The 24,714-nt window shown below is 40.1% G+C and overlaps 1 protein-coding gene across 3 annotated transcripts in view; it reads right to left on the reverse strand.

The window, feature by feature from the left end:
- The window catches only part of zc3h3 (zinc finger CCCH-type containing 3), a 233,612-nt gene that overhangs the window by 104,366 nt on the left and 104,532 nt on the right, over positions 1-24,714 (reverse strand). For all 3 annotated transcript variants that reach the window (XM_060919964.1, XM_060919963.1, XM_060919962.1), the window contains exon 4: positions 5,517-5,655. In XM_060919964.1, the coding sequence (XP_060775947.1) occupies positions 5,517-5,655 (139 nt within the window). The remainder of the gene's footprint in view (positions 1-5,516; positions 5,656-24,714) is intronic.

Genomic DNA, 24,714 nt, shown 5'->3' on the forward strand with positions numbered 1-24,714 from the left:
GTGCATTATTTTCGTATAACACTTGACCACCAGACAACAAAATTGGTATCTTGATTTCCATAAAATAGTTGGGTTTTTATCCTGCTCTCATTTTTAATTTGCTTTTTAAAAAATAATATGGGATTATTTACTAACCCATTTTATGGACGATATTCACAATAGTTTCATATAAAACCAGTTAAAACGGTTCTATTAGTCCACTAGCTTGTTGGACAACAGACAGTTTCTGTCATGTAAGGGTGATAGACGGATGTAATCGCAGGAAGACTTTTATTGAAAACACGTTAGCCAACAGATCCAAAATGTAAAGAAAAGGCAGAGTTGAAAAACAGGCAGTGGTCGCGCGAGGCACAGACAGGATATCAGAGGGAATACAATACTCACAGTCCAAACACAAACAGGATCAAAACCAGAAACGCGATACAAAATACAAGGCTTGGTACCGGTAACATCAGATGCAGGGTATGGAACGTATACTTTGCAAAGTCTGTAGCTGTGTCCAAAATCACTCACTCGTTCACTACTCTCTACTCACTGTCTAGGGAATTACTATGTAGAGGACGATATAGTGAGCTCACTGATAAAATGAAAAAAAAAAACACTTTCGGACACTACTCCGCCACACCGTTATTTACGTCATTACTGTCGCACAATTAAAACGTGCCAGATCAGGCGGCTGGTGGATTTTCAAAATAATAAATACATGCGCGTATTTTTGTGATAAATCCATATTATACTGAGCGCATTTCCCACATTAATCAATACAAAGTACTTTGTGTCTGCTGCATCTTTCAGTTCTTTTAAATCAAGGCTGAATCCTTTCCTCTTCGCCGCTGCCTTTTATTAAATCAAATTTGAGGCTTTTGATTAATTCCTCGCTCTGCACTGGAACTATAATTCTTGTATTTTATCTCTCTTATACTATTTTCTATTCTCTTACTATGGTTAATTGTACTCGAATGTCCGTTTATAATGTGTTTCTTCCTCCGTCCGTTCACCCCAACACCCTTTTTTTTTTTTCAGCATGACTGCAATGCATGATGGTATATATTGCTTGGGTAGTGACCATCGGTCGTACACTACTTTTCACGATGCATTGTGGGATACTATGAGTCCACTATGTAGGGTGTAATAATTCTCACGATACATTCGGACAGCACTACAAAATGGCAAACTCATTATAGAGTCCACTATATAGTGAGTAGCGAGTGATTTCAGACACAGCACGCATGGTACTGAGTGTGTTTATATGTATGCGCTGTGATTGCATTCTAATCAGGAACAGGTACATGGTAATTAGTCCTAATGGCGCTGTGCGTGTTGTAGTCTGCAGCTACGCATTCCTATTATTCTATTCAGGCTGATTTTGTGCCCTTGCAAATGTTTTGTTAGGACACTCCTAAACAAACAAACAAATTGATAAATAAGAAAATTCAGCACTATCTGACCAATCAGAATTGAGAATTCAAAACCGCTGTGGTATAAACCAATTAAAAACACCAACTTAAACTTAAATCAGAACATAATATACAATTTCTATCAAACGGGATATTAAAGTGCATATTCTGGACCAATTTTTTTTTTTTTTTATATGAAAGTACTGTATGTCCCTTTACACACTCATCCAGAAGGGTAATTTTGCACAAGGCCATCTGGCTACAGCAGAAAAAAATAAAATAGCAAAACTCGTCTGGAAAAATCCCAAGGGAGTCTGGAGCCAGATTCGTGACGTCACCTGTGGAAGCGCCAGCAGGCTGCGAGAGCTTTGCACGGTTTCAGTGCACAGCCTGTGTAGACCAAGCGCTCCCATTTCTCTCTCATTGTCCGGTCTTTTGGAAAACAGTGAGTACTAATCCCATCAAGATTGGTGTTGCTACACCCTCCTATGATAAATCTGTTAAAGGAACAGTCCACCGTACTTCCATAATGAAATATGCTCTTATCTGAATTGAGACGAGCTGCTCTGTACCTGTCCGAGCTTTGCGCGACCTCCCAGTCAGTCAGACGCAGTCAGACGCGCTGTCACTCCTGTTAGCAATGTAGCTAGGCTCAGCATGGCCAATGGTATTTTTTGGGGCTGTAGTTAGATGCCACCAAACTCTTCCGCGTTTTTCCTGTTTACATAGGTTTATATGACCAGTGATATGAAACAAGTTCAGTTACACAAATTGAAACGTGCGATTTTCTATGCTATGGAAAGTCCGCACTATAATGACAGGCGTACTAACACCTTCTGCGCGCTTCGGCAGCGCATTGATATCTGAGCTCCGTATCAATGCGCTGCCGAAGCGTGCAGAAGGTGTTAGTACGCCTGTCATTATAGTGCGCACTTTCCATAGCATAGAAAATCGCTATGTTTCAATTTGTGTAACTGAACTTGTTTCATATCACTGGTCATATAAACCTATGTAAACAGGAAAAACGCGGAAGAGTTTGGTCGCATCTAACTACAGCCCCAAAAAATACCATTGGCCATGCTGAGCCTAGCTACATTGCTAACAGGAGTGACAGCGCGTCTGACTGCGTCTGACTGACTGGGAGGTCGCGCAAAGCTCGGACAGGTACGGAGCAGCTCGTCTCAATTCAGATAAGAGCATATTTCATCATGGAAGTACGGTGGACTGTTCCTTTAACCATTTTAATAATTACATGATAACGTTGAAGAAATTTGCAGAAAACCACCAGGTCGTTTTCTCATAAACAAACCAGCGCTGACGAAGGATTCAGAGGGAGGCGTCCCGCAGATGACGTCACGAAAATCAATGTTTCCCGGGAAATCCAAATGCCAAGTTTTTTCAGAGGCGGACCAATTCGCCTCAAACGGCTTGATTTCAACTGAATTTTTCTGGTATTGCGTAAGGTAAAAAAATTGCGCAAAATGCAAAATGTGACAGATATTTGACCAAACTTTAATATAAAATAGGAGAATTACACTGATCTTGCTCCTGAATTTACCCCTGATATGCACTTTAAACTCTCCATTCTCTCAGAGATGTCCACAAGCACCGGTGACCGGCAGTTCTCTCCACCTACACAGAAAGTCTGTGCTGGCTACTCGATCCTGGGGGGGGGACACGGACACCTTGCCTTTTTATGTTCAAGCGAATTATACCATCTCCGCTGCCCATAATTCTCTACAAATCCACTTATTCCACCATGAAATTGTCTTTGACTCAAGTCTAGCATGACCGGAAGTGACGCCATATTTGTTAACCGATTCTCACACTCTGATTGGCTGAGCTGGACCACATGACCATGCCATAGTGTATGTAGTTATGTTACAGAGCCAGGCAGCATACTACAGAGGGTAACTGAGAAAGCCAAGCACACACACATCTGGAGGGAAATTTCATACAGGTAGTCGTCGACTTATGACCGATTGACTTTACGACCGTCTGGTTATGACTGGCAAGTGTTTCCCAGCTGAGCGTACGACAGTTTCCGCCCCAGCTCCTGGCAGCGCCCAGCATCCAGCCAGTGTTGCCAGGTACTGCTGACCGTTTCCAGCCCAAAATATGTTCAAAACCCGCCAAAATGCACTTAAAACCGCCCAATCTGGCAACACTGCATCCAGCCTCTTCTATTATGTGTGCAGTGTTTCGCTGGACAAACAACGAGCGAGCTACAGCGCACGTACGGCTTAACCAGATCTTGTGCTATAACGTGCGCAGCTGGTAATCAAAGTAACTTTCACTTTTCTGTTCTGTTACACTGTTCTGTGTCCAATATCCAAAATGAAAAGTTAGTTTTCAACTGTTCAGCTAAAAAAAATGTAATTAAAACGACTGTGGTGTTGAAATGATGTGTTTGCAATTTATTTATCATCAAAAACTGATACAGGTGGATGAAAGAGTGATAGCATGATAAAAAAGTACTATACTAGTACTACCGAGTGATAAGAAGTCCTCATGAATGCTTGATAAGTCTCATCTCATCTCATTATCTCTAGCCGCTTTATCCTGTTCTACAGGGTCGCAGGCGAGCTGGAGCCTATCCCAGCTGAGTACGGGTGAAAGGCGGGGTACACCCTGGACAAGTCGCCAGGTCATCACAGGGCTGACACATAGACACAGACAACCATTCACACTCACATTCACACCTACGGTCAATTTAGAGTCACCAGTTAACCTAACCTGCATGTCTTTGGACTGTGGGGGAAACCGGAGCACCCGGAGGAAACCCACGCGGACACGGGGAGAACATGCAAACTCCACACAGAAAGGCCCTCGCCGGCCACGGGGCTCGAACCCGGACCTTCTTGCTGTGAGGCGACAGTGCTAACCACTACGCCACCGTGCCGCCTGCTTGATAAGTAGACAACAATAAATAATTAGGTGCACTATGGCTCAAAATAATATACCGGCAAGAAATAAAAGTTACTTTCACCCCTGAGTATGCAGTGTTTGACTTGAACCAAATAATTAGCCAAGGTACTGAAATAAGAAAATGTTGATAAAATAAGACTTTAAGATGATTACAATATCATTACACATCACAATATACTTACGTTCATTTAACATAGGCCGACTTACGACCAGATCGGTTTACGACCGGTCAGTCGTAACCAAACGCAGTCGTAAGTCGACGACTACCTGTACCTATTTTGCAAGTATTTTACAGGGAAATGGTTAGTAATTTATTAGCTGAGAACGCACCAGAGGGCATGCAAATTTCTAAATTTTCTGAAGGGGTGTGCCCCCAGACCCCCCTAGCATTAGCACGCCGCCACAAATTCCTGAACCACCTACTACTTTTTTTTTTTTTTTAAGCCGGCTATTTCAGATTTTCTGGAGAACCCTGATCCTCTACTAGCTTTCATTCTCAAATCGAAAATAAAAGTTGGCCGTTAATAAATATTCAAACTAGAGAATCCACTGACTCGAGCCTGACACGAAAACTGTACTACACGGTGATTCCACATAACTACGTTAAGCCTTTCAAAGAGCACAATAACAAATAATAATAATAATAATAATAATAATAATAGTGTTAGGAACTCATCCTGAGCAGTGGTTCAGTGACCATTAAAAGCTATTATTTAAAAAAAAAAAAGGCCATGTATTCCCACATCGGCATGGACTGTATCATAGCAACATGTTTATGGTCAGAGTGATAGATGACTGTGACGAGCAGCACCTTCCTCCTGTCATAATATTAGTGGTGATGAGGTGCTTATATCTCGTAGTGTTATTAAGGCCAGCCAGTTAGTTAATGTTTTATTATGCTCCTTCCTCGAGTCTGTTAAAAATGCAGTGTGTCAACAGAGAGGCTTTAATCAGGCCTGTAATTGGTTATGGTGGACGAAGATTGCATGTGGGCTGAAGGACACGCACTCACACACCATTTATTTTTTATGGCAGAATAAAAGTCATTAAATATAATTCTGGAGAAAACATTAGCGGACTTGTGGTGCTGGTGGGACTGAAAAAAAAAAAAAAACCCCGAAAAAGCCAAAGTCTGGATATAGCAGTCCAAATCGGACTGATCTGAACAACTGTGGGTTTTGTGCATCTTACCTGGCTGACTGGACTCTCTTGACTCTGTAGGAAAGGGCGGGGCTGTGGTGCTGGAGGTGTGCCCTACGTGTGTCGAGCTTGTAGCGGGTATTAATGACCCTGTGAGATGCCGGATTCCGGACTGACGGAGAGAATGGGCCTGTGGAAGAATACACAAAGCACAGGCGGATATTTACAACTCTTGTTTGACAACACCAAACTGGACGACATGGCAAAAATACCACAGCATGATTCCTGAACGCATTTCTATGACACCTGATGAATAACACAATATGAACGTTTGCTCGCCAACTGCTAACAATACAGGAGTGCTGCATTTTAAAAAAAAAGTGCTCAATGATACTGAAAAACATTATGTACTATAATCAGAAAACTAATATCTTAATTTTAATATGTAAATAGGCGGCACGGTGGCGTAGTGGTTAGCGCTGTCGCCTCACAGCAAGAAGGTCCGGGTTCGAGCCCTGTGGCCGGCGAGGGCCTTTCTGTGCGGAGTTTGCATGCTCTCCCCGTGTCCGCGTGGGTTTCCTCCGGGTGCTCCGGTTTCCCCCACAGTCCAAAAGACATGCAGGTTAGGTTAACTGGTGACTCTAAATTGACCGTAGGTGTGAATGTGAGTGTGAATGGTTGTCTGTGTCTACAGTATGTGTCAGCCCTGTGATGACCTGGAGACTTGTCCAGGGTGTACCCCGCCTTTCGCCCGTAGTCAGCTGGGATAGGCTCCAGCTCGCCTGCGACCCTGTAGAACAGGATAAAGCGGCTAGAGATGATGAGATATGTAAATAAATATTTAACACTGAAAGGATTTTTTTAAAAAGCTGGGAAAATATTCACTCTTAAAAAAAAAAATGCTGAGCTGTTTTTCAACCCAAAAGCTGGGATAAAGCTGTTTCACTATTCCACCATGCTCCCATCCAGACGACATCTCTTTCAGGGAAGACCTTGCATTTTCCAACATGACAATGCCAAACCACATACTGCATCAATTACAGCATCATGGCCGCGTAGAAGAAGGGTCCGGGTACTGACCTGGCCAGCCTGCAGTCCAGATCTTTCACCCATAGAAAACATTTGGCGCATCATAAAACGGAAGATACGACAAAAAAGACCTAAGACAGTTGAGCAACTAGAATCCTACATTAGACAAGAATGGGTTAACATTCCTATCCCTAAACTTGAGCAACTTGTCTCCTCAGTCCCCAGACGTTTACAGACTGTTGTAAAGAGAAAAGGGGATGTCTCACAGTGGTAAACATGGCCTTGTCCCAACTTTTTTGAGATGTGTTGTCATGAAATTTAAAATCACCTAATTTTTCTCTTTAAATGATGCATTTTCTCAGTTTAAACATCTGATATGTCATCTATGTTCTATTCTGAATAAAATATGGAATTTTGAAACTTCCACATCACTGCATTCCGTTTTTATTTACAATTTGTACTTTGTCTCAACTTTTTTGGAATCGGAGTTGTACATTAGTGCCAGTCCCAAGCCTGGAAAAACTGGGGAGGGTCACATTAAGAAGGGCATCTGGTGTAAAAACCTATGCCAAAGCAAAGGGGTTGAAAATCAGTTGGGGCTTTGCTTTATATTCTTCCCCGGTCACAAAAACTATGTGAACTAGGTGACAAATAAAAAAAAAAATTAAAAATTAAAGGAGAACTGAAGGCAAATTTTTTATTATCAAAATTCTATTTATCTCATTTTATTAAATATCGGAATGCATTTTTGATCGCTATTTTGTCACTGCTATAGCAAGTTATGAGTGTTTGAAATATGCTCTGTAATATATCAGTCCATATGTCAAAGCGATGGCCGTAAACGAGATTCGTTGAGACCTGTGTGAGACATCGCAGGACGGAAGTAAAACGTACAGCGGAAATCAAAGTGACCAACATCTGCCAACGTTGTTAAAAGACGCGCGCGCCCTCTTTCGAATGCTGATGTAATCAAGCCGGAAGTTTTGTTTGTTTCGATAGCGATCAGGAAAGTTTGAAAAAACAGGCAGTAATCGTCATTTAAACTCGTTTTTGTGCAATATTTTGTTTGGAAAACAGTTTTCAAAATGGCGGCACTGACACCTGGCTGGCACTTCACGTTTTGAAGTCTCGCACAAGTCTGGTGAAGATCGCGCGGATAAGCGACGCCTGCTGTGGACCAAACGAACTAAATTCAACACGGCTAAAAACCAAATAGGCCGATAAGTATAATATTTAATTGCAATTAGTTGCCAATACGAGTCACGATATAGGGTTACTAAAACCGAAAACGTAATTGAATAACACGTTAATTAAGAAATAAAGCAAGTTTAAAAATGACTTCATTTCTCCTTTAAATTACATCACGTACCCAGTGGCTGGATCAATTTAACTCGGTTGTTTCATTATTTATTCATATAAAAAGACCATCAAACGACTTCAGCTGGTTCAAAATGCAGCGGCTAGGGTTCTCACACGAACAAAAAGAACAGAGCACATTACTCCAATTCTAAGGTCCCTTCACTGGCTTCCAGTAAGCTACAGAATTGACTTTAAAGCATTGCTGCTGGTGTACAAATCTCTAAATGGTACAGGGCCCAATTACCTCTCTGATATGTTGCAGCGGCCTAACCCAATCAGATCTACCAGATCGCAGCAGCAAAATTTACTGGTAAAACCTGTTGTTAAAACAAAGTGTGCTGAAGCAGCTTTTAGCTACTATGCAGTACAGCTATGGAACCAACTCCCAGAGGACATCAAAAATGCTCCTGCTGTTGGCAGCTTTAAATCTAGATTAAAGGAACAGTCCACCGTACTTCCATAATGAAATATGCTCTTATCTGAATTGAGACGAGCTGCCCCGTACCTCTCCGAGCTTTGCGCGACCTCCCAGTCAGTCAGACGCAGTCAGACGCGCTGTCACTCCTGTTGGCAATGTAGCTAGGCTCAGCATGGCCAATGGTATTTTTTGGGGCTGTAGTTAGATGCAACCAAACTCTTCCGCGTTTTTCCTGTTTACATAGGTTTATATGACCAGTGATATGAAACAAGTTCAGTTACACAAATTGAAACGTGGCGATTTTCTATGCTATGGAAAGTCCGCACTATAATGACAGGCGTACTAACACCTTCTGCGCGCTTCGGCAGCGCATTGATACGGAGCTCCGATATCAGCAGAAGGTGTTAGTACGCCTGTCATTATAGTGCGGACTTTCCATAGCATAGAAAATCGCTACGTTTCAATTTGTGTAACTGAACTTGTTTCATGTCACTGGTCATATAAACCTATGTAAACAGGAAAAACGCGGAAGAGTTTGGTCGCATCTAACTACAGCCCCAAAAAATACCATTGGCCATACTGAGCCTAGCTACATTGCTAACAGGAGTGACAGCGCGTCTGACTGCGTCTGACTGACTGGGAGGTCGCGCAAAGCTCGGAGAGGTACGGAGCAGCTCGTCTCCATTCAGATAAGAGCATATTTCATTATGGAAGTACGGTGGACTGTTCCTTTAAAGACCAAGCTGTTCTCAGATGCTTTCTGCTAACTGATAAATATCATCATCATTACGTTTTAAACTTTACTTAACTTTTACAGTCTCTGCATGTTTTAAACTTTACTTAACTTTTATCCTATTTTATTCTGCTGTTTTTTACTGAACTTTTACTTCATTTTATTATTTTATTTCTACTACTGTTTAATTCTTTTTTTCTCTCTTCTTCCCCATTTATTTTATGTAATTTTTATTTTCTTTTGTTTACTGTTTTGCCTTTACCTCTGTAAAGCACATTGAACTGCCACTGTGTATGAAATGCGCTATATAAATAAACTTGCCTCGCCTTGCCTTATTTGATCTATGTAACAAGTAATTAAAAAAAAAAAGTAGCTAAAAGGGCGCTTGGTAGTGTATACATCCACCAAGCCACATATCAACATCAAACTCACTTGAACCGAGGATAATACGAAAGCTGTTCACCAAATTTCATCAAAACACGTTCACTACTTTTTGAGTTATGTTGGGAACAGACCAAAAAAAAAAATCCTGGATCCATATAGATATCCGGATTTGCACCAAAATCTAATCAATTCTTCCTTGGCCCATGGCTGACGTTTAGTCAAAATTCCATCAAAATCCATTCACTATGTTTTGAGTTACATTGGGAACAGACAAACAAACAAACGAAAAGTTGTGCAGAGCACGATACTTGCGAAAATCACAGATCATTCAGTTCTGACTGATTAGTACCCAAAATCAATAGGGAGTTTACGGTTCTGTGAAAGAACCTTTCCTGAAAATTTAAACTTAATTAGAACAGCGGTTCAGGAGCTATTGTGTTAACAGCACTGTTTTGCACTCATTGGCCTCTACAGGTCGATCATGTTAATGGCAACAGAAAAAGAAAGAAAAAACAAGGAGCTACATTGCGCAGGGCAACGATATGGGCAGGTTACACGCGGCAGTCAAAACAAGTAATGACTGTTCTGCAGTACAACTACAGCGTCTCCTGAGTCCATTGCCATCACTCACCATCATTCCTTCTGACAGTATGGTATTCACAAAAATAGTACCCGTCAAGTTGATTTTCATGACCTTCAAACAAGGTCATAATTGGGTCAAGGTCAAAAGTCCCACACTACAATGTTCCATTGTTTATTCTGGTAATTATGGTGTTCACAAAGTAGTACCCGTCAGCTCGATTTTCATGATATTGTAAGTGTTTTTTGTGACCTTCAAACTAGGTCATATTTGGGTCAAGGTCAGTATGGGTGCACAACTACAACGTTCCCCGAGTCCATTAGTACCACTCACTAGGCTGTACCATTGTTCCTTTTGGTAGTTATGGTGTTCACAAAGTAGTTCCCCTCAAAGTGTGACGGACAGATGGACGGACGGACAGAATGATTATAATGGGAATTCAATGGAATATGACGTGATTTTTTTTGTGACGTCATTATCGAGTTCACGCAAGATTTTATTTTATCGATCAAAAGGGGTTTTAAACACAGAACCTACAAAAAAAAATTCATCAAATTCTGAGTTCAACTTTGAATTATACACACTTGAAATGCTGGCACTAAAAACTGGTACTGTGACCTTGACCTTTGGAACCCAAATTTTGCATATGACCTTAGAATTAGGCCCAGAATGCGAATCCATGGTCAGAATATCGATATCAAATCGATAAACACGTTTTTGAGGTCAAGCTCAAATTTGTCAAAAAATCTGGCGAAATTTGACCTCATTTTTTGACAAGATGACGTCACAGGTAAAACATCAATGGTGAACTCGAAAGGGATTCAAAAATGCTTTCCAATGCTGCCACCAGTCCCATCTTGATATGAACGCGGGTTCGGAAGTTATGGCCGATTAGGTGTTTTTACAAGATTTGTCCTTGATCCACCAAAAACGAATGATGTCTTTGTGCGACCCTAGTGAGTTGTCCTGTGCATTTTGGTGAAGATCGGTCAAGAAATGATGATGCTGGAGCACCAACAAACAAACGGACAGATCAACATACTTGCAAAAATCTCCGATTTTCGCAAGTAACAAAAACAAATGGAGGTGAAAACACCACCTCCTCCAACAAAGTTGGCGGAGGTAATAAACAAATTATTATTAATGATTAGCAATGAATAAGTCATGATTAGGCTAATGGCTAATTAAGGAGGTAAAGGGGCCAGTAATGACTCATAAATTAGGTCAATTTAACCCAGAACTGCAGTCAATATAATCATAATACTGGGTTGAAATAGAAACCCAACCATTATGTCAATTTAGCTTAACAGCCTTGTTAAAATAACCCAACACTCTGGCAGTAACGCAACCTGCTGGGTGAACTGCATAACCCACAGGGATCCCAGCAGTAATTGAAAAAAAAAAATAGAGGAATGTAAGAAACTATCAGCAGGGGTCAAGGGGGCTGCAAGCCCCCTGAAGCTGTTGAAATTTTAACATTTAAAGATGGTATAGAATAAATTTTTTTTACATAGATTTAACATAGAAAAGCAACAGAATTTAACAATAATGTGTATCTATTTGATGCCATATTTTGTAATCAATGACATATGTGGCAAAAAAAAAAATTGTTATTTATAAAAATTAGATGAAAATGTAGCTTTGAAGAATATACTTCTTCTAACCCGGACACTGTTCCACTATCTCTTTTATGGACGATATCTTTTTTCCACGACATATTAAGGGCTGTGAAATTGTAAATAAGAAATCTGAGGAAAAGGGGGGGTCTGGGGCCCGCAGGGCCCCAGACACCAAGCCATTTTAGGTGTTATATGGTGTATTCTGAGCATTTCCTGCAAGTAAAAAATTGATCTCAACAAGTAAATATTTGACTAGTCTTGGTCTTCATTTTGCCATATAAAATACCTATCAACAGTTTTCTCTTTTAAAATGAAAGATCCATGTAAAATACCTTGAAATATCTAATAAGTGCCTATGTATTTTATCTCTTAATCAAAATAAAAGTAAAAAAAAATGTGTAAATAACAATTTAAAGAAATGTTAATAAAAGAAAACTTTGATAGGCCTTTCAAAATGACTTTGTGAAAAATCATGCTCAATATTTAAGTGAGAGATACCTGTTGTCTTCCAAATTACACTTAATTCTTGTATTATGTCCTGGCTTTTTCCAAGAGTCTGTCACAATGTCTCTTGTCTACAGAGCAAAAGTTTAAAAAAAAACTAATGTTTCTTATCTAATATATTATTTACATCTTTTCTTTTACTTCTGGCTCCTTCTATTCCTCTTTGCATCACTCCCAGCTATTTCTTTCAATTCATCTTTCAGTAAGGCTATTAGTTATTAGTTCTATAGTATTTGCATTCCTCTATTAAAGCTATTTACAAAATGTTCATAGTCTGTCAAACAGCATCTAATGAAAGTCTTTTAATTTTCTTTTCTTTAACACCATCTCTTTCAGTTTTGCAAACTTGTTCTTTTTCATCTTTTCTTTCAGTCTGTCTGTGTTCTTTTCTAGCCCTCTTTGCATCTCTCTCAAACACCTCCTTCGCTTTCCTTTTTGATGGCATCTTATCTATGTCTGATCTTGCACCCTGTAAGTACAAAATTCACGTACGCGGTGCCAGGTCACGCAATAGCTATTTTTAGCTCTGTCATGCACTCCTGAGCAGTGTTTCCAGATACTGCTGATGTTTTCCAGCCCAAAATATGTTCAAAACCCACCAAAATGCACTTGAAACCGCCCAATCTGGCAACATTGCTCCTGAGTTGCAGTCAAGACGTGTTCCACGCTCAGCTGGCATAAAACTCCGCGAGTCCGGCTGTATTGAGCCGCCGGTCTCGTGCAAGGCGATTAAAACCGACTAGACCCCCACCCCACCCCACCCCCCAATGATTTTTAATGCAAAAATAGACGTTTTGTGAAGATATTTTTCGCGACAGAATCCGCGGAAATTTCACAGCCCTGCATATTGAATTAAGTTCAACGCATTAGAAACAAAAGCACGAACGGAGTTAAAACACATTTTCTAGCAAATGGGCGCAGCCATATTGTTTTCTCGTTCTATCGCGTACAGTCTCGCGGTATTTACATCAATTTAACTTCCGAGTGTTCCCGAATGTCAACGAGAACAAACAAAGCTGACAAAAACATCGCTAAACAAGCAAACCAAATCAGAACGTATTCTGCTGGTCATTTTACTTAAACAAACATATTTTTAACGGATATACAAGAGATTAAAAAAAAACAAAAAAACACCATCACTTTGGCTAGAAAAATAGCGGAATTCCGCTAAATAGCGGACGTCTGGGATCCCTGAACCCATTTCACTGTGTTAATACAAGTATAACCCAGTGTTGCGTTGGTACAATGGGATAAACATAACCCAATTTGGGTTGTTTTCAGTCCAGCGTTTTTAGAGTATGTAAGCACTACGTTACGTACAAAATTTTAGCACCAGATCAGTTGCTTACAGTCAGTTTGTAATTAGATTTATTATTGAAAAAATATAAAACCATATCAGGATATCCACATTATCTCAGATAAAACATTCTGTGACGTAATGCATCATGATATTGATATAATATCGTTACATCATCCTGCCCTGCACTGGAAAAAAAAAAAAAAAAAGGGATACGTGGTCAGTCAGGTTTAAAACAACACGCTGCATATAGTTTCCATAAAACCATTACGTTTCTTATCAAAATGTGATTTTGTTACCAATACTGAACCTAATTTAAAGATATTAAAGCTAGACTGCCTTTCAGATTTTTCAAGTTTAGGTCATAAAACGAATTTTCCCCGACACCCAAGTATTTTTGTCAAGCAGACAGAGGAAGTCCGTGTGTGTGCGCATGCGCGGGTTTACCTTCGAGCGTGCACTGACAGTTCCATCATTCTGTCACTAAACGAACAGCTGATCACACCGAGGTGCTCGCTAACCGCCGATATTTATTAGTTTGGTCCTGCGTTTCCTTTCCTTCGTATATAACATCACGTCTTTTCTTCTTGCTTACTGTTACTGTTGTCGGTCTTTCACGTTTCATTCGCACACTCGCATCCTCCATTTTTCTCTCCTGTTTCAAATTTGTATCCCACAATGCCTTGTGTGAACAGGGAAAGTTCACCACGTCATGCATGACGTATCTTGTATTGCATCATGGTGAAGCAGGAAAAAAATAGCATAGAATTTAGGGCCGCATTGTTCTATTTAAAAAAAAGCCTGTGATTCAAATTCAGTAGCTTTCGGTCCACAAACCAAAAATAATTGGGTGTTGGGGAAAATTCTTTTCATGACCTGCACTTGAAAAATCTGAAAGGTTGTCTAGCTTTAATGACAAGATATTTCGTCGTCTAAACAGATTTAACTAATTACCGGTATTTTCCACCAAACACAGAGCTATGCTGATAAAAGACGTGACGATGAGGCTTGTGTTTAATCGGCACGAGCTCATTTTAACTGGAGTGATTAGACAGAGACTGATGTGGATGATCCTGATAGTCAAAGTGAGAACTTGTTTCCCATTGTAAACCTCTTTGCAATTCTTTAACATGAGTCAACAATGTTGTTTTTCCGTACGTTATAACTTTAAAGGTAGGTGGAGTGTCTTTCAGAGGAACTAGAATGCAATCTTTAAATCTTGAATTCTTCCTTTTGGGTGTAAAAGGTACTTTTGGTACATACATTGTGAACTAGAAGGGCACTCAGTAGAATGTATACCTCCACCAAGCCACTTAATATCAACAGCAAAATCACTTGAACATAGGATAGTACAGGGTGTTTCAAAACATTTGACATCATTTCATAATCTAATAACTTTGCCAATTCTCGTTCAATTGACCTCAAATTTTAACAGCATGTGTGGAAACAGGTCAAAATTTTACGTGTAATGTTTTTTGTTTTCATCTTTTTCGGTATACATAGTTTTCACTGACGTCACGGCATTCCGGGGAAAGCCCTCCAGCCGCCATCTTGTGGGTCAAACAAAACGGACCATCGCCACTACCGGCTACGTTATCTCGGACGAATTTATGAAGTTATATAGTCAGTTTTCTAAAATAAAGATCAATGTCGGCAAAATCAAGCAAACAGAAGTATATAGATACATTAGACGACATCTCACGACAACGGTATGCAACCAAACTGGCCTTGATTGGGGGAACTGACCCCTACGAAGTGGACAAAGATGCATTTTCAAGTGACTATGCAGGGCTGCCAAAGCCTGAAACTGCCAAAGCCTGCTCCAAGGCCTGAAACTGACTTCATCAAACTTTAAAGGCTGTCTGATATATACAACTTTATATATTCTAGCATTAAATAAACTGTTGAATGTTATGCAACCGTAATAAGTTGATTAAACACAAATCAAAATCATACAGAATAGACCTAAAATGTTTTTCAAAAATGACCCTTACGTGAGTGAAGTGACAAGTGTCAAATAGAAACGTGACAAACGAGCGATATTAAGTGTACATTACAATGTAAACGTACACTCAGCGGTTCCAGTTAGGCATTCTCCAGAGATTGTTCACATGATGTTTTGGTTTCCAAAAACAAACTTAAACACAATTGATTGTTTATTTAAACAACATACCACTTATAAAATGATCGGAGCAGACTTTGCTGTGTCTGGAAGGCTGATAATCCTTGCGGTTGATTCTCACAAGCCATAGATTTCTCCTTTGTATGCTGAGTTTCTTTGTTTGCTCGCCTTCGTGCTCCCGTACAGTGGGAATTCCATAAAAGCTCCGCTTGACGTCATCATCTGACCTATTATGACAGCCGTGAATACAACAGGTGTGCACCATTGCTAGCTTTAAATAGCCTGCTTGGGTTCTTTTGAAGACTTTGTACTCGCGCGTTACAATGTGTGCTCAGTCACCCGTACGGTAAGCTTGACCCGCAAGATGGCCGCCACTAGGGAATCCCCGACTCTGTGACGTCATGTGCAAACTATGTATAGAAATGTCATTCACTGGAAAAGAAAAGGCGTTGTGTGTGTTAGAGTCAAACAAGACTGTGCAGCGTGCATTTATGAGAGAATTCTCTAAAAATGCACCAACCGCAATGCAGATTTGGACACGGCACAAAAAGTTCAAAGAGGAAGGCTGTCTGTGCAGCAGGGCAAAAGGATCTGGATGATCACCAGCATCGGAAGAGACGGTCGAGCGGGTTCGCGAAGATTGAAAATTTGTGAAATCGTTCATGGAATCCACATACCTTTGAATTTCTCATTCAAATTTTGAGGAATAAATCTTATATTGCTCAACATGAAGCCTGTTCGGGTTTCATTTGCCTAGAGTATGTAGTTTCTGGGATATTTACATCTCAAATAATATCAAAATTTTTTGACACACCTTGTACTAAAGCTGTCCACCAAATTTCATCAAAATATGTTCAGTACTTTCTGAGTTACATTGGGAACAGACAAAAAAAAAAAAAATCCTGGATCCACATACATACACTACCGTTCAAAAGTTTGGGGTCACTTTGAAATGTCCTTATTTCTGAAAGAAAAGCACTGTTCTTTTCAATGAAGATCACTTTAAACTAATCAGAAATCCACTCTATACATTGCTAATGTGGTAAATGACTATTCTAGCTGCAAATGTCTGGTTTTTGGTGCAATATCTCCATAGGTGTATAGAGGCCCATTTCCAGCAACTCTCCTTCCAGTGTTCTAATGGTACAATGTGTTTGCTCATTGCCTCAGAAGGCTAATGGATGATTAGAAAACCCTTGTACAATCATGTTAGCACAGCTGAAAACAGTTGAGCTCTTTAGAGAAGCTATAAAACTGACCTTCCTTTGAGCAGATTGAGTTTCTGGAGCATCACATTTGTGGGGTCGATTAAATGCTCAAAATGGCCAGAAAAACGTCTTGACTATATTTTCTATTCATTTTACAACTTATGGTGGTAAATAAAAGTGTGACTTTTCATGGAAAACACAAAATTGTCTGGGTGACCCCAAACTTTTGAACGGTAGTGTATCCGGATTTACATCAAAAGCTAAAATCAACTGTTCCTTGGCCCATGGCTCACATTTCATCAAAATTTCATGAAAATCCATTCACTACTTTTTAAGTTATGTTGAGAACAGACACACAAACAGAAGTGAAAACAAAACCTTGTCCAACAAAGTTGGTGAATGCAATGAGAAACATTTCAGTTTGGGAAAGTCTGTTTTCCCAGGCTGCCGCTTTACTTTTATATCCAAATTGGAAACGTATTTGAGATCAAACAAGATCAACTGTGAGCTACTGCTCAGTTGTGTATCCCCACCGCTCTCGATTATATCAGAATGCGAGCAATCGAAGGAATAGGACACTTATTATGAATGTTGACTTCAACAAATAATTAACCCTTAAACAAGTAAGTAAAGAGCCGTGTTCTCCCCAGGGATTTCAAATAGCATCCTGGTAAACTGTCATTTTGAAATAGCATTTTGCTTCTTGAAATAGCGTCAAAATCCATCCGATATGTTTCGTAAATACATTCAGTCGGTAAACAAGAAGTCGATGTGAGACAGACCTGAAAATGGTAAACACGGTATAGAACCCCAAGCTGAAGCTCAGTACCAAATACAATTGTGGTCAGAAGTTTGCATACAGTGACATGAATGTCATCTTGGATATGAAGGTCATGGCAATATTTAGGCTTTCAGTAATTTCTTTGAACTGTTCTTTATCTGTGGCAGAATGATTACATCATACAGCTTTAATAAAAAAAAAACACTAGAATTTGGTGCACAAGGTTTTCATTTTCTTTGGGTTTTCTGAAATCAACACAGGGTCAAAATTATACATACGGCACACCTAATATTTGGGTAAAATGTCTCTTCACAAGATTCACCTTGACCAAACATTTTTGTGTACCATGAACAAGCTTCTGGCAGAATTCTGGTTGGATATTTCATGACTCTTCATGGTAGAATTGGTAGAGTTCAATTCATTTTTTTTTCTTGGCATGGACTCGACTTATAAGCACGGTTCATATATTTTCAATAGGGTTGAAGTCAGGACTTGTTTTAAGCTTAATGTTAGCCTGCTTTATCCTCCACAACCAGCTCTGATGCGTGTTTGGGTTCATTGTCCTGTTGTAAGTCCCAAGTTGTGTTCAAGTTTCTGATGGTTTATGCTGAAGAATTCTGAGGTAGTCCTCCTTCTTCATTATTCCAGCCACTTTGTGCAATGAACCAGTTCCACTGGCAGCAAAACAGCCCCAGGGCATGATGATCCTACCACCATCACCAGCTGGTACAGTGTTCCTCTGTACATGGTGGTCATTATGGCCAAACAACTCAATCTTTGTCTCATCTGACCATACAGCTATCCTCCAGAAGGCTTTTTCATTGTCCGTGTGGTCAGCTTCAAACTTTAGTTAAGCTTGAAGGTGTCAATTTTGGAGCAGGGGGTTATTTTTTGGATAGCAGCCTCTTAGTCCATGGTGATCTGAACTGTAGACAGTGATCCATCAGCTTCCAGTTCATGGCAGAGCTGTGCCATGGTGATTCCCAGATTGTTCCTGACCATCCAAACCAATTTCCTTTCAGCTGAGGGTGACAGTTTGGGTTTTCTTGAAGCAAAGTGGCTTGGCAAAGTGACTACACATCACAATAACTTGGATACAGTTGTTTGAACTGATCTTGGAATTTGCAGTTGTTTAGAAATGGCTCCAAGAGACATTCCGGAGTTGTGTATATCTGCGATCCTCTTTCTCAGATCTGCACTGAGCTCCTTGGACTTTCCCATTGTATTGTGTGTTGGTCAGTCCAGTGAGTGCTGTAAACAAACTCTTTTTTTTTTTTGACGGCACAAAGAAGCTACCAGCTGTAATAATCTAAGTGAGTGTATGCAAATTTTTTACCCTGTATGTATAGTTTTGACCCTGTGTTGATTTCAGAAAACCCAAAGAAAATTAAAACTTGCGCACCAAATTTGTGTTTTTTTTTTAATTAAAGATGTATGCTATACAATCATCCTGCCACAGAAAAAGAACAGTTCAAAGAAATTACTGAAAGCCCAAATATTGCCATGACATTCATATCCAAGATAAGATTCATGTCACTATATGTAAACTTCTGACCACAACTGTATCAAGCAGTTGTGATTTGTAGTTGCTGAGAAAAAAAGTGTTGTGAAAATTTTGTAAAAAAAATACATTCAGTCGGTAAACAGGACTGTTTCATAAATACATTCAGTCGGTAAACAGGAAGTCGATGTGCGACAAACCTGAAAACGGTATATAGAGATGAAAGTGGAGCAAAGAAAAAAATCCTGAACTTTTCAAAGTCCAACTAAGACGGGGGGCAACGTCCCCCGAAAAAATTTTAATAACATAACACGCAAAACCCTGCATTCTAGTGCATTTTAGTACTTATTTTCACTAAAACAAGTTATAACTTAAGCCTTTTTCCTTTCATGTACATTAATGATTAACATGTCAAAAATATCAAATTTAATTCCCCGAGTTAATGAGTAATTTTCAGGAGTGCGTTTAGAAAACGCGGTGATTTTCCTGCTACACAGTTCATTACTTTGAAAAATATCAGACAGTTGAAGGTAAACTCAGCAAAATCCCAAAACAGTGCTGTTAAAAAGTAAAGGTCTGTTAGAGTTTCTAAAGCTTTCAGGTTTCAATGTTGGGGACGCTGAGCCTCGTTTATCAATCTTTTAGTAGAGTTGTGCGTTTGCAGAAGCTAAAGTGAACTAAACATTTCCAATTCGTATTTATGCGAGTTGAAGCCAATTGTTTACATTAGTTCGTATTGTCTGTAAATTTAAACACCAATGAATACCAAATTTCTCATGTAAATCAGGGGCGTACCTAGGATTTTTTTTTGGGGGGGGCACACATTGACTGGCAGCCTGAGTACATTATGTAACAAAAAATAATTACCATTGCTTGTTTTAGGCAGCTTAGAAACCGGCTCTTCCACTATTGCTGTTTCTTCCATGTTTTCTTGATGTTGTGTTCTAGAAATGGCACTAAAACTTAACTTCAAAACCACAAAATGCAACTTTGATGGAAAAAAATATATAATAAATTGCTTACCTCTCTTCACGTCGAAAGAAGGAGGAAAGTTTTGCTTGTTGTAATATGGCGAATTATTAACACGAGGAAATACTCGTAATTCGCAACTAAAAAGCCTGCAGCTACACTGGCAGCTTGAACATGCTTTCTCGTGCAATTGTGTTGCGCTTACGCGGAACGGTGTCAGTCCTGCGCGCGCGCCGTTAACAAAGAACACCTGTCTTTAATCAGTGAACTATGTTTGGGCTATTTAAGGACTGCACCCATGCAAGGACGATGCGAAGTATTACGCCGCGTCTAGGAACGCGAAAAATCCGAAAAATTAATTTCTCCATTCGGAAAACCGGAGATTTAAGAGTTTTGTCAAATATCCGGATATCCGGATAAATCCGGAAGACTTTCATCTATAGGTATACACAGTATAGAACCCCAAGCTGAAGTTTGGTACCAAGTGGCTATGATTTGTGGTTGCTGAGAAAAAGGGTGTTTAGGATGGACGGAGATACGGACAGAGGTAAACCAGTCAGTACGTTTACATGCACATCCAAATCGAGCTGCTGTCGGTAATCGAGCTGAGGGTCCCAGCAGGGGTGCCAGAGAAATCCAATCCTACATGCACACAAGGAAATCGAGCTATTGTGTGAGGTACATTGTGCACCCGAGCCACAGGTGGCGCTACACGCCCCATCGTGTTGGTACACTTCCGGTTGTCGTCATGAAGAAGAGCTATTCAGCAGTGTTGCCAGATACTGCTGACGTTTTCCAGCCCAAAATATGTTCAAAACCCGCCAAAATGCACTTAAAACCGCCCAATCTGGCAACACCGTTCAAGAGTATAAACAAAGTTATCAGTTCTGTGTTCACAAGACGTGTTTGTAGTTTGTATGTACGAACAGAAGTGTTCCTAATAAAATGGCCACTAAGTTGAAGTTGATCTGTAATGGTGAACATATTAACTGTTAGCCTGCTAACATGCTAATAACTGACCAACTAACTGGAAATGGGTGCGTACATGCCCAGACACAAGTGTTCCTAATAAAGTGGCAGCTAAGGTGACGTGTCATGCCGACCGAGGCTGTTTTTTTTTTTTTTTTGTCCCGACCGAGGCTGTCGTGTTTCCCGCTTGTGGTCTCGTCACTCCCGGAAGGCGCAGTGCTGAAGTAAGCAGCTCGATTACGTAGCTCGACAGGGTATACATGCACTAAGTAGCTCGGCAAAAATCGCATAATCTAGGTCGCGTAGCTCGATTGCGAGGAATCAAGTTCGGTTCGATTTCAGCCGAGCTAAGGTGTTTCCATGCCATTTAGAACTTCGATTTCAGTCGAGCAACGGCAGAAATTCGATTTTCTCTATGTGCATGTAAACGCACTGACTGTGATCCCCCTCCCCTCGGAGCGGGGGTATAATATGGCCAACTGTTTTAATAGTAATGAGCAGAAATCAAGTCAGTCAGTACCTTGAATGCCATAAAATTCAGTACCCCTGCCCACACACACACACACACACACACACACACACACACACACACACACAGCGGACTCCAACATCCTCGCTGACAAACTCCCTTCACTGGCAGGTGCGCTCCTTAATAAGCTGCACATGTAAAAATGAAGGAATAACAAAGGCTGAATTTTTATCAGCCTAATAAATCATATCCTCCGTCTCTCTCGCACCGCCCGCCCACCCCCCTTCTCTCCTCTCCTTTCTCTTTAAGTCTTATTCATTATATCTTTTCACATATCCATCAGGGAAGAAGATGGAAGGAGAAAGCAGAGGGAGAGAATAAGTGTAGCTTTTATTTATTTCTTTATCCCTTCATTTATCCATCATGCTGCTTTACGGGTGGCTGGGCAGAGGTGACGTGCATGCATGCGGGCTGAGTAAAAGATGGACTCTGCGTGGCGGCTCCTGCACGCTGCCTTTTCACACCGACGCTAAAAACCCCAAAGATTTATTCCTGCCAGGTACCATTTAGCATGTTAGACAAGTCAGCGGGAGAATGGAATTACTTATGGAACTTAAAAAAAATTCAGTAAAAGATATTCGAACGCTTCTCGTAGTAGTTCACTTTCCCCAAAAGCTTTAACTGCAGCATAATGAGGTGATGCCGGGGTTATAATCATGGGGTTAAGCAGCTTGGCGAAGGAGCTGCCATGTAATAAACACCATGCCCTATTACAGCACAGAGATGTTTCAAAGTAACAAAACCACTTTTTCCTCCCGCTCTCATGCCCACACACACACACACCTGTGCTTCCCATTTTTCTTAGTGTCTCAGACAACACTTTGTCTCTCTAATGAGTGAGAAGAGAAATAGAGGAAAGAGAAGAGGAAAAAAAAAAAAGTCGAGGAGAAACAGAGGAACATGAAGCACCAACACCTAAGAAGAAAACTAGACCTTGACCTGAACTATCGATTTACCAATACGTACACATATCAATCGATACACAGTACCAATCAAAAGTTTGTACACCCCTACTCATTCATAGGTTTTTCTGTATTTTTGCACTTTTCTACATTGTAGAACAATCCTGAAAACATCAAAACTATTAAATAACATCTGGAACATAGACAGAATGATGTGGTAAACAACAACAAAAAAAGTGTTAAATGTTTCATATTTTCGATTCTTCAAAGTAGCCAGCATTTACCTCAATGACGCTTTACACACTGCAAAAAATAAAAATCTTAGGAAGTTTATTTGTCTATTTTCAAGTCAAAACATCTAGCCACCCTTATTATAAGACATAATTGCCCAACAAGCAAAACCTCATTTAGCTAGAAAGGCTAGTTTTTAGACAGTCTCATCTCATCTCATTATCTCTAGCCGCTTTATCCTTCTACAGGGTCGCAGGCAAGCTGGAGCCTATCCCAGCTGACTACGGGCGAAAGGCGGGGTACACCCTGGACAAGTCCCCAGGTCATCACAGGGCTGACACATAGACACAGACAACCATTCACACTCACACTCACACCTACGGTCAATTTAGAGCCACCAGTTAACCTAACCTGCATGTCTTTGGACTGTGGGGGAAACCGGAGCACCCGGAGGAAACCCACGCGGACACGGGGAGAACATGCAAACTCCACACAGAAAGGCCCTCGCCGGCTACGGGGCTCGAACCCGGACCTTCTTGCTGTGAGGCGACGGCGCTAACCACTACACCACCGTGCCGCCCTTTAGACAGTCCATCTTGAAAATCTTGTATAGACAAAATGTCTTGAAAAAGTCTTATTTGGAGCACCTTTGAAAATAAAACAAGTTTTTTTTTTTAAAACAAGTAAGTACATTTTGGACATTTGTCAAATGCGGTTCATCTTGTTTCAAGAAAAAACAAAAACAAAGTATGCTTGTTTTGGGAATAAACGAACTTTACTGAAATCTTTGAATCTTTCATTACAATTCAACTCCACCTTGCATATCCTTAGTTTACTGTGACTGTTTACTCAGTCATTCAGAGTGAGATCCTTCTAGATGCTGTACAGACTCTAGACCAGACAAGTGCCTTCAAAAAGGCTAGGAGTGAGTGGAGGGCGTTTTAGTGAGGTCTTTTTGGAATGCTGTGAGTTAAGTTCAGTGTTTTTTTGTTTGAGTTTTTTTTTTTGTGCCTGATCTTGTAAACCCCTCGTACACATGAATAGTCAGTGCCCCCAAAACGCACTGTTGCTTTGGCGTTGTGTAAGCACTGTAAGTCAAAATGCGTAGACTTTTTATTTATTTATTTATTTATTTAGGTGCCTGAGGTCCTGGGGAAGTGGAATCTTAAGAGATGTTTTAATGCTTGAATGTTGAAATGGGAAAAAAAAAAAAAAAACTTGTTACAATGCTACACGTGTCGTCAACTTGATTCAAGATGGTCTCTGGTCTCATATCTAGAGTATTTTACTAATTACAGGTCACAAAAGGAGAATCTTTTAAGCTAGCAATGCTTAGTTGTAGAATTTAACAATCCTAATATTAGTATATTTATCTTAAATTCAGTTTTTACTGCTAAGACTTTGTCATGAATTTAAGTGAAATACCCTTAAAATGAAATAAATAAAAATGACTTGAAAGGCTAAATGTAAGAAGTACGATCTTGTTATAAGAACTATTTTGAGTTAATCAGATCTCGCATAATAAGTTCCCCAATCTTATTTTGAAATTATTTCATCTAAAAACAGGTTAGATTTTTCATCTTACTTTAAGAAATCTTACCAAGTCAAATTTGACTAGTTCCACTGGCAGATTTTTTTCACCTGATTCAAGCAAATATGCTTTGTTTTAATCTTTTATTTCTTATTTTTGAAAGGCCATTTTTTGCAGTGCACACTCCTGGCATTATCTTAACCGGCTTCATGAGGTCGTCACCTGGAATGCTTTTCAATTAACAGGCGCCTCGTCAAAAGTTAATTCGTGCAATTTCTTACCTTCTTAATGTGTTTGAGATCAAACAGTAAATAATAATAACACAGTAAATATCCCTATTCCACAACATTATTTTTTTTGCAGTCCGGTTTCCATCAAATCCTGCGCTCTGATTGGCTGGCGAGCGGGGCCATATCCTATGGTATGGACACCAGTTACGGGCCCCGGTTACGGACCTCTGGCGACTCGCTCGTTCACAACAACAAACATAGTAGCAATTTTTGTCAACATTTATTTTCACATTTCTCAGGAGAATAGCATTAATTTTACATCATGGATAGCGATAACGACAGTCTTCACAGCG

This window comes from Neoarius graeffei, chromosome 4 (genome assembly GCF_027579695.1).
Source record: "Neoarius graeffei isolate fNeoGra1 chromosome 4, fNeoGra1.pri, whole genome shotgun sequence".
NCBI classification, from domain to species: Eukaryota; Metazoa; Chordata; class Actinopteri; order Siluriformes; family Ariidae; genus Neoarius; species Neoarius graeffei.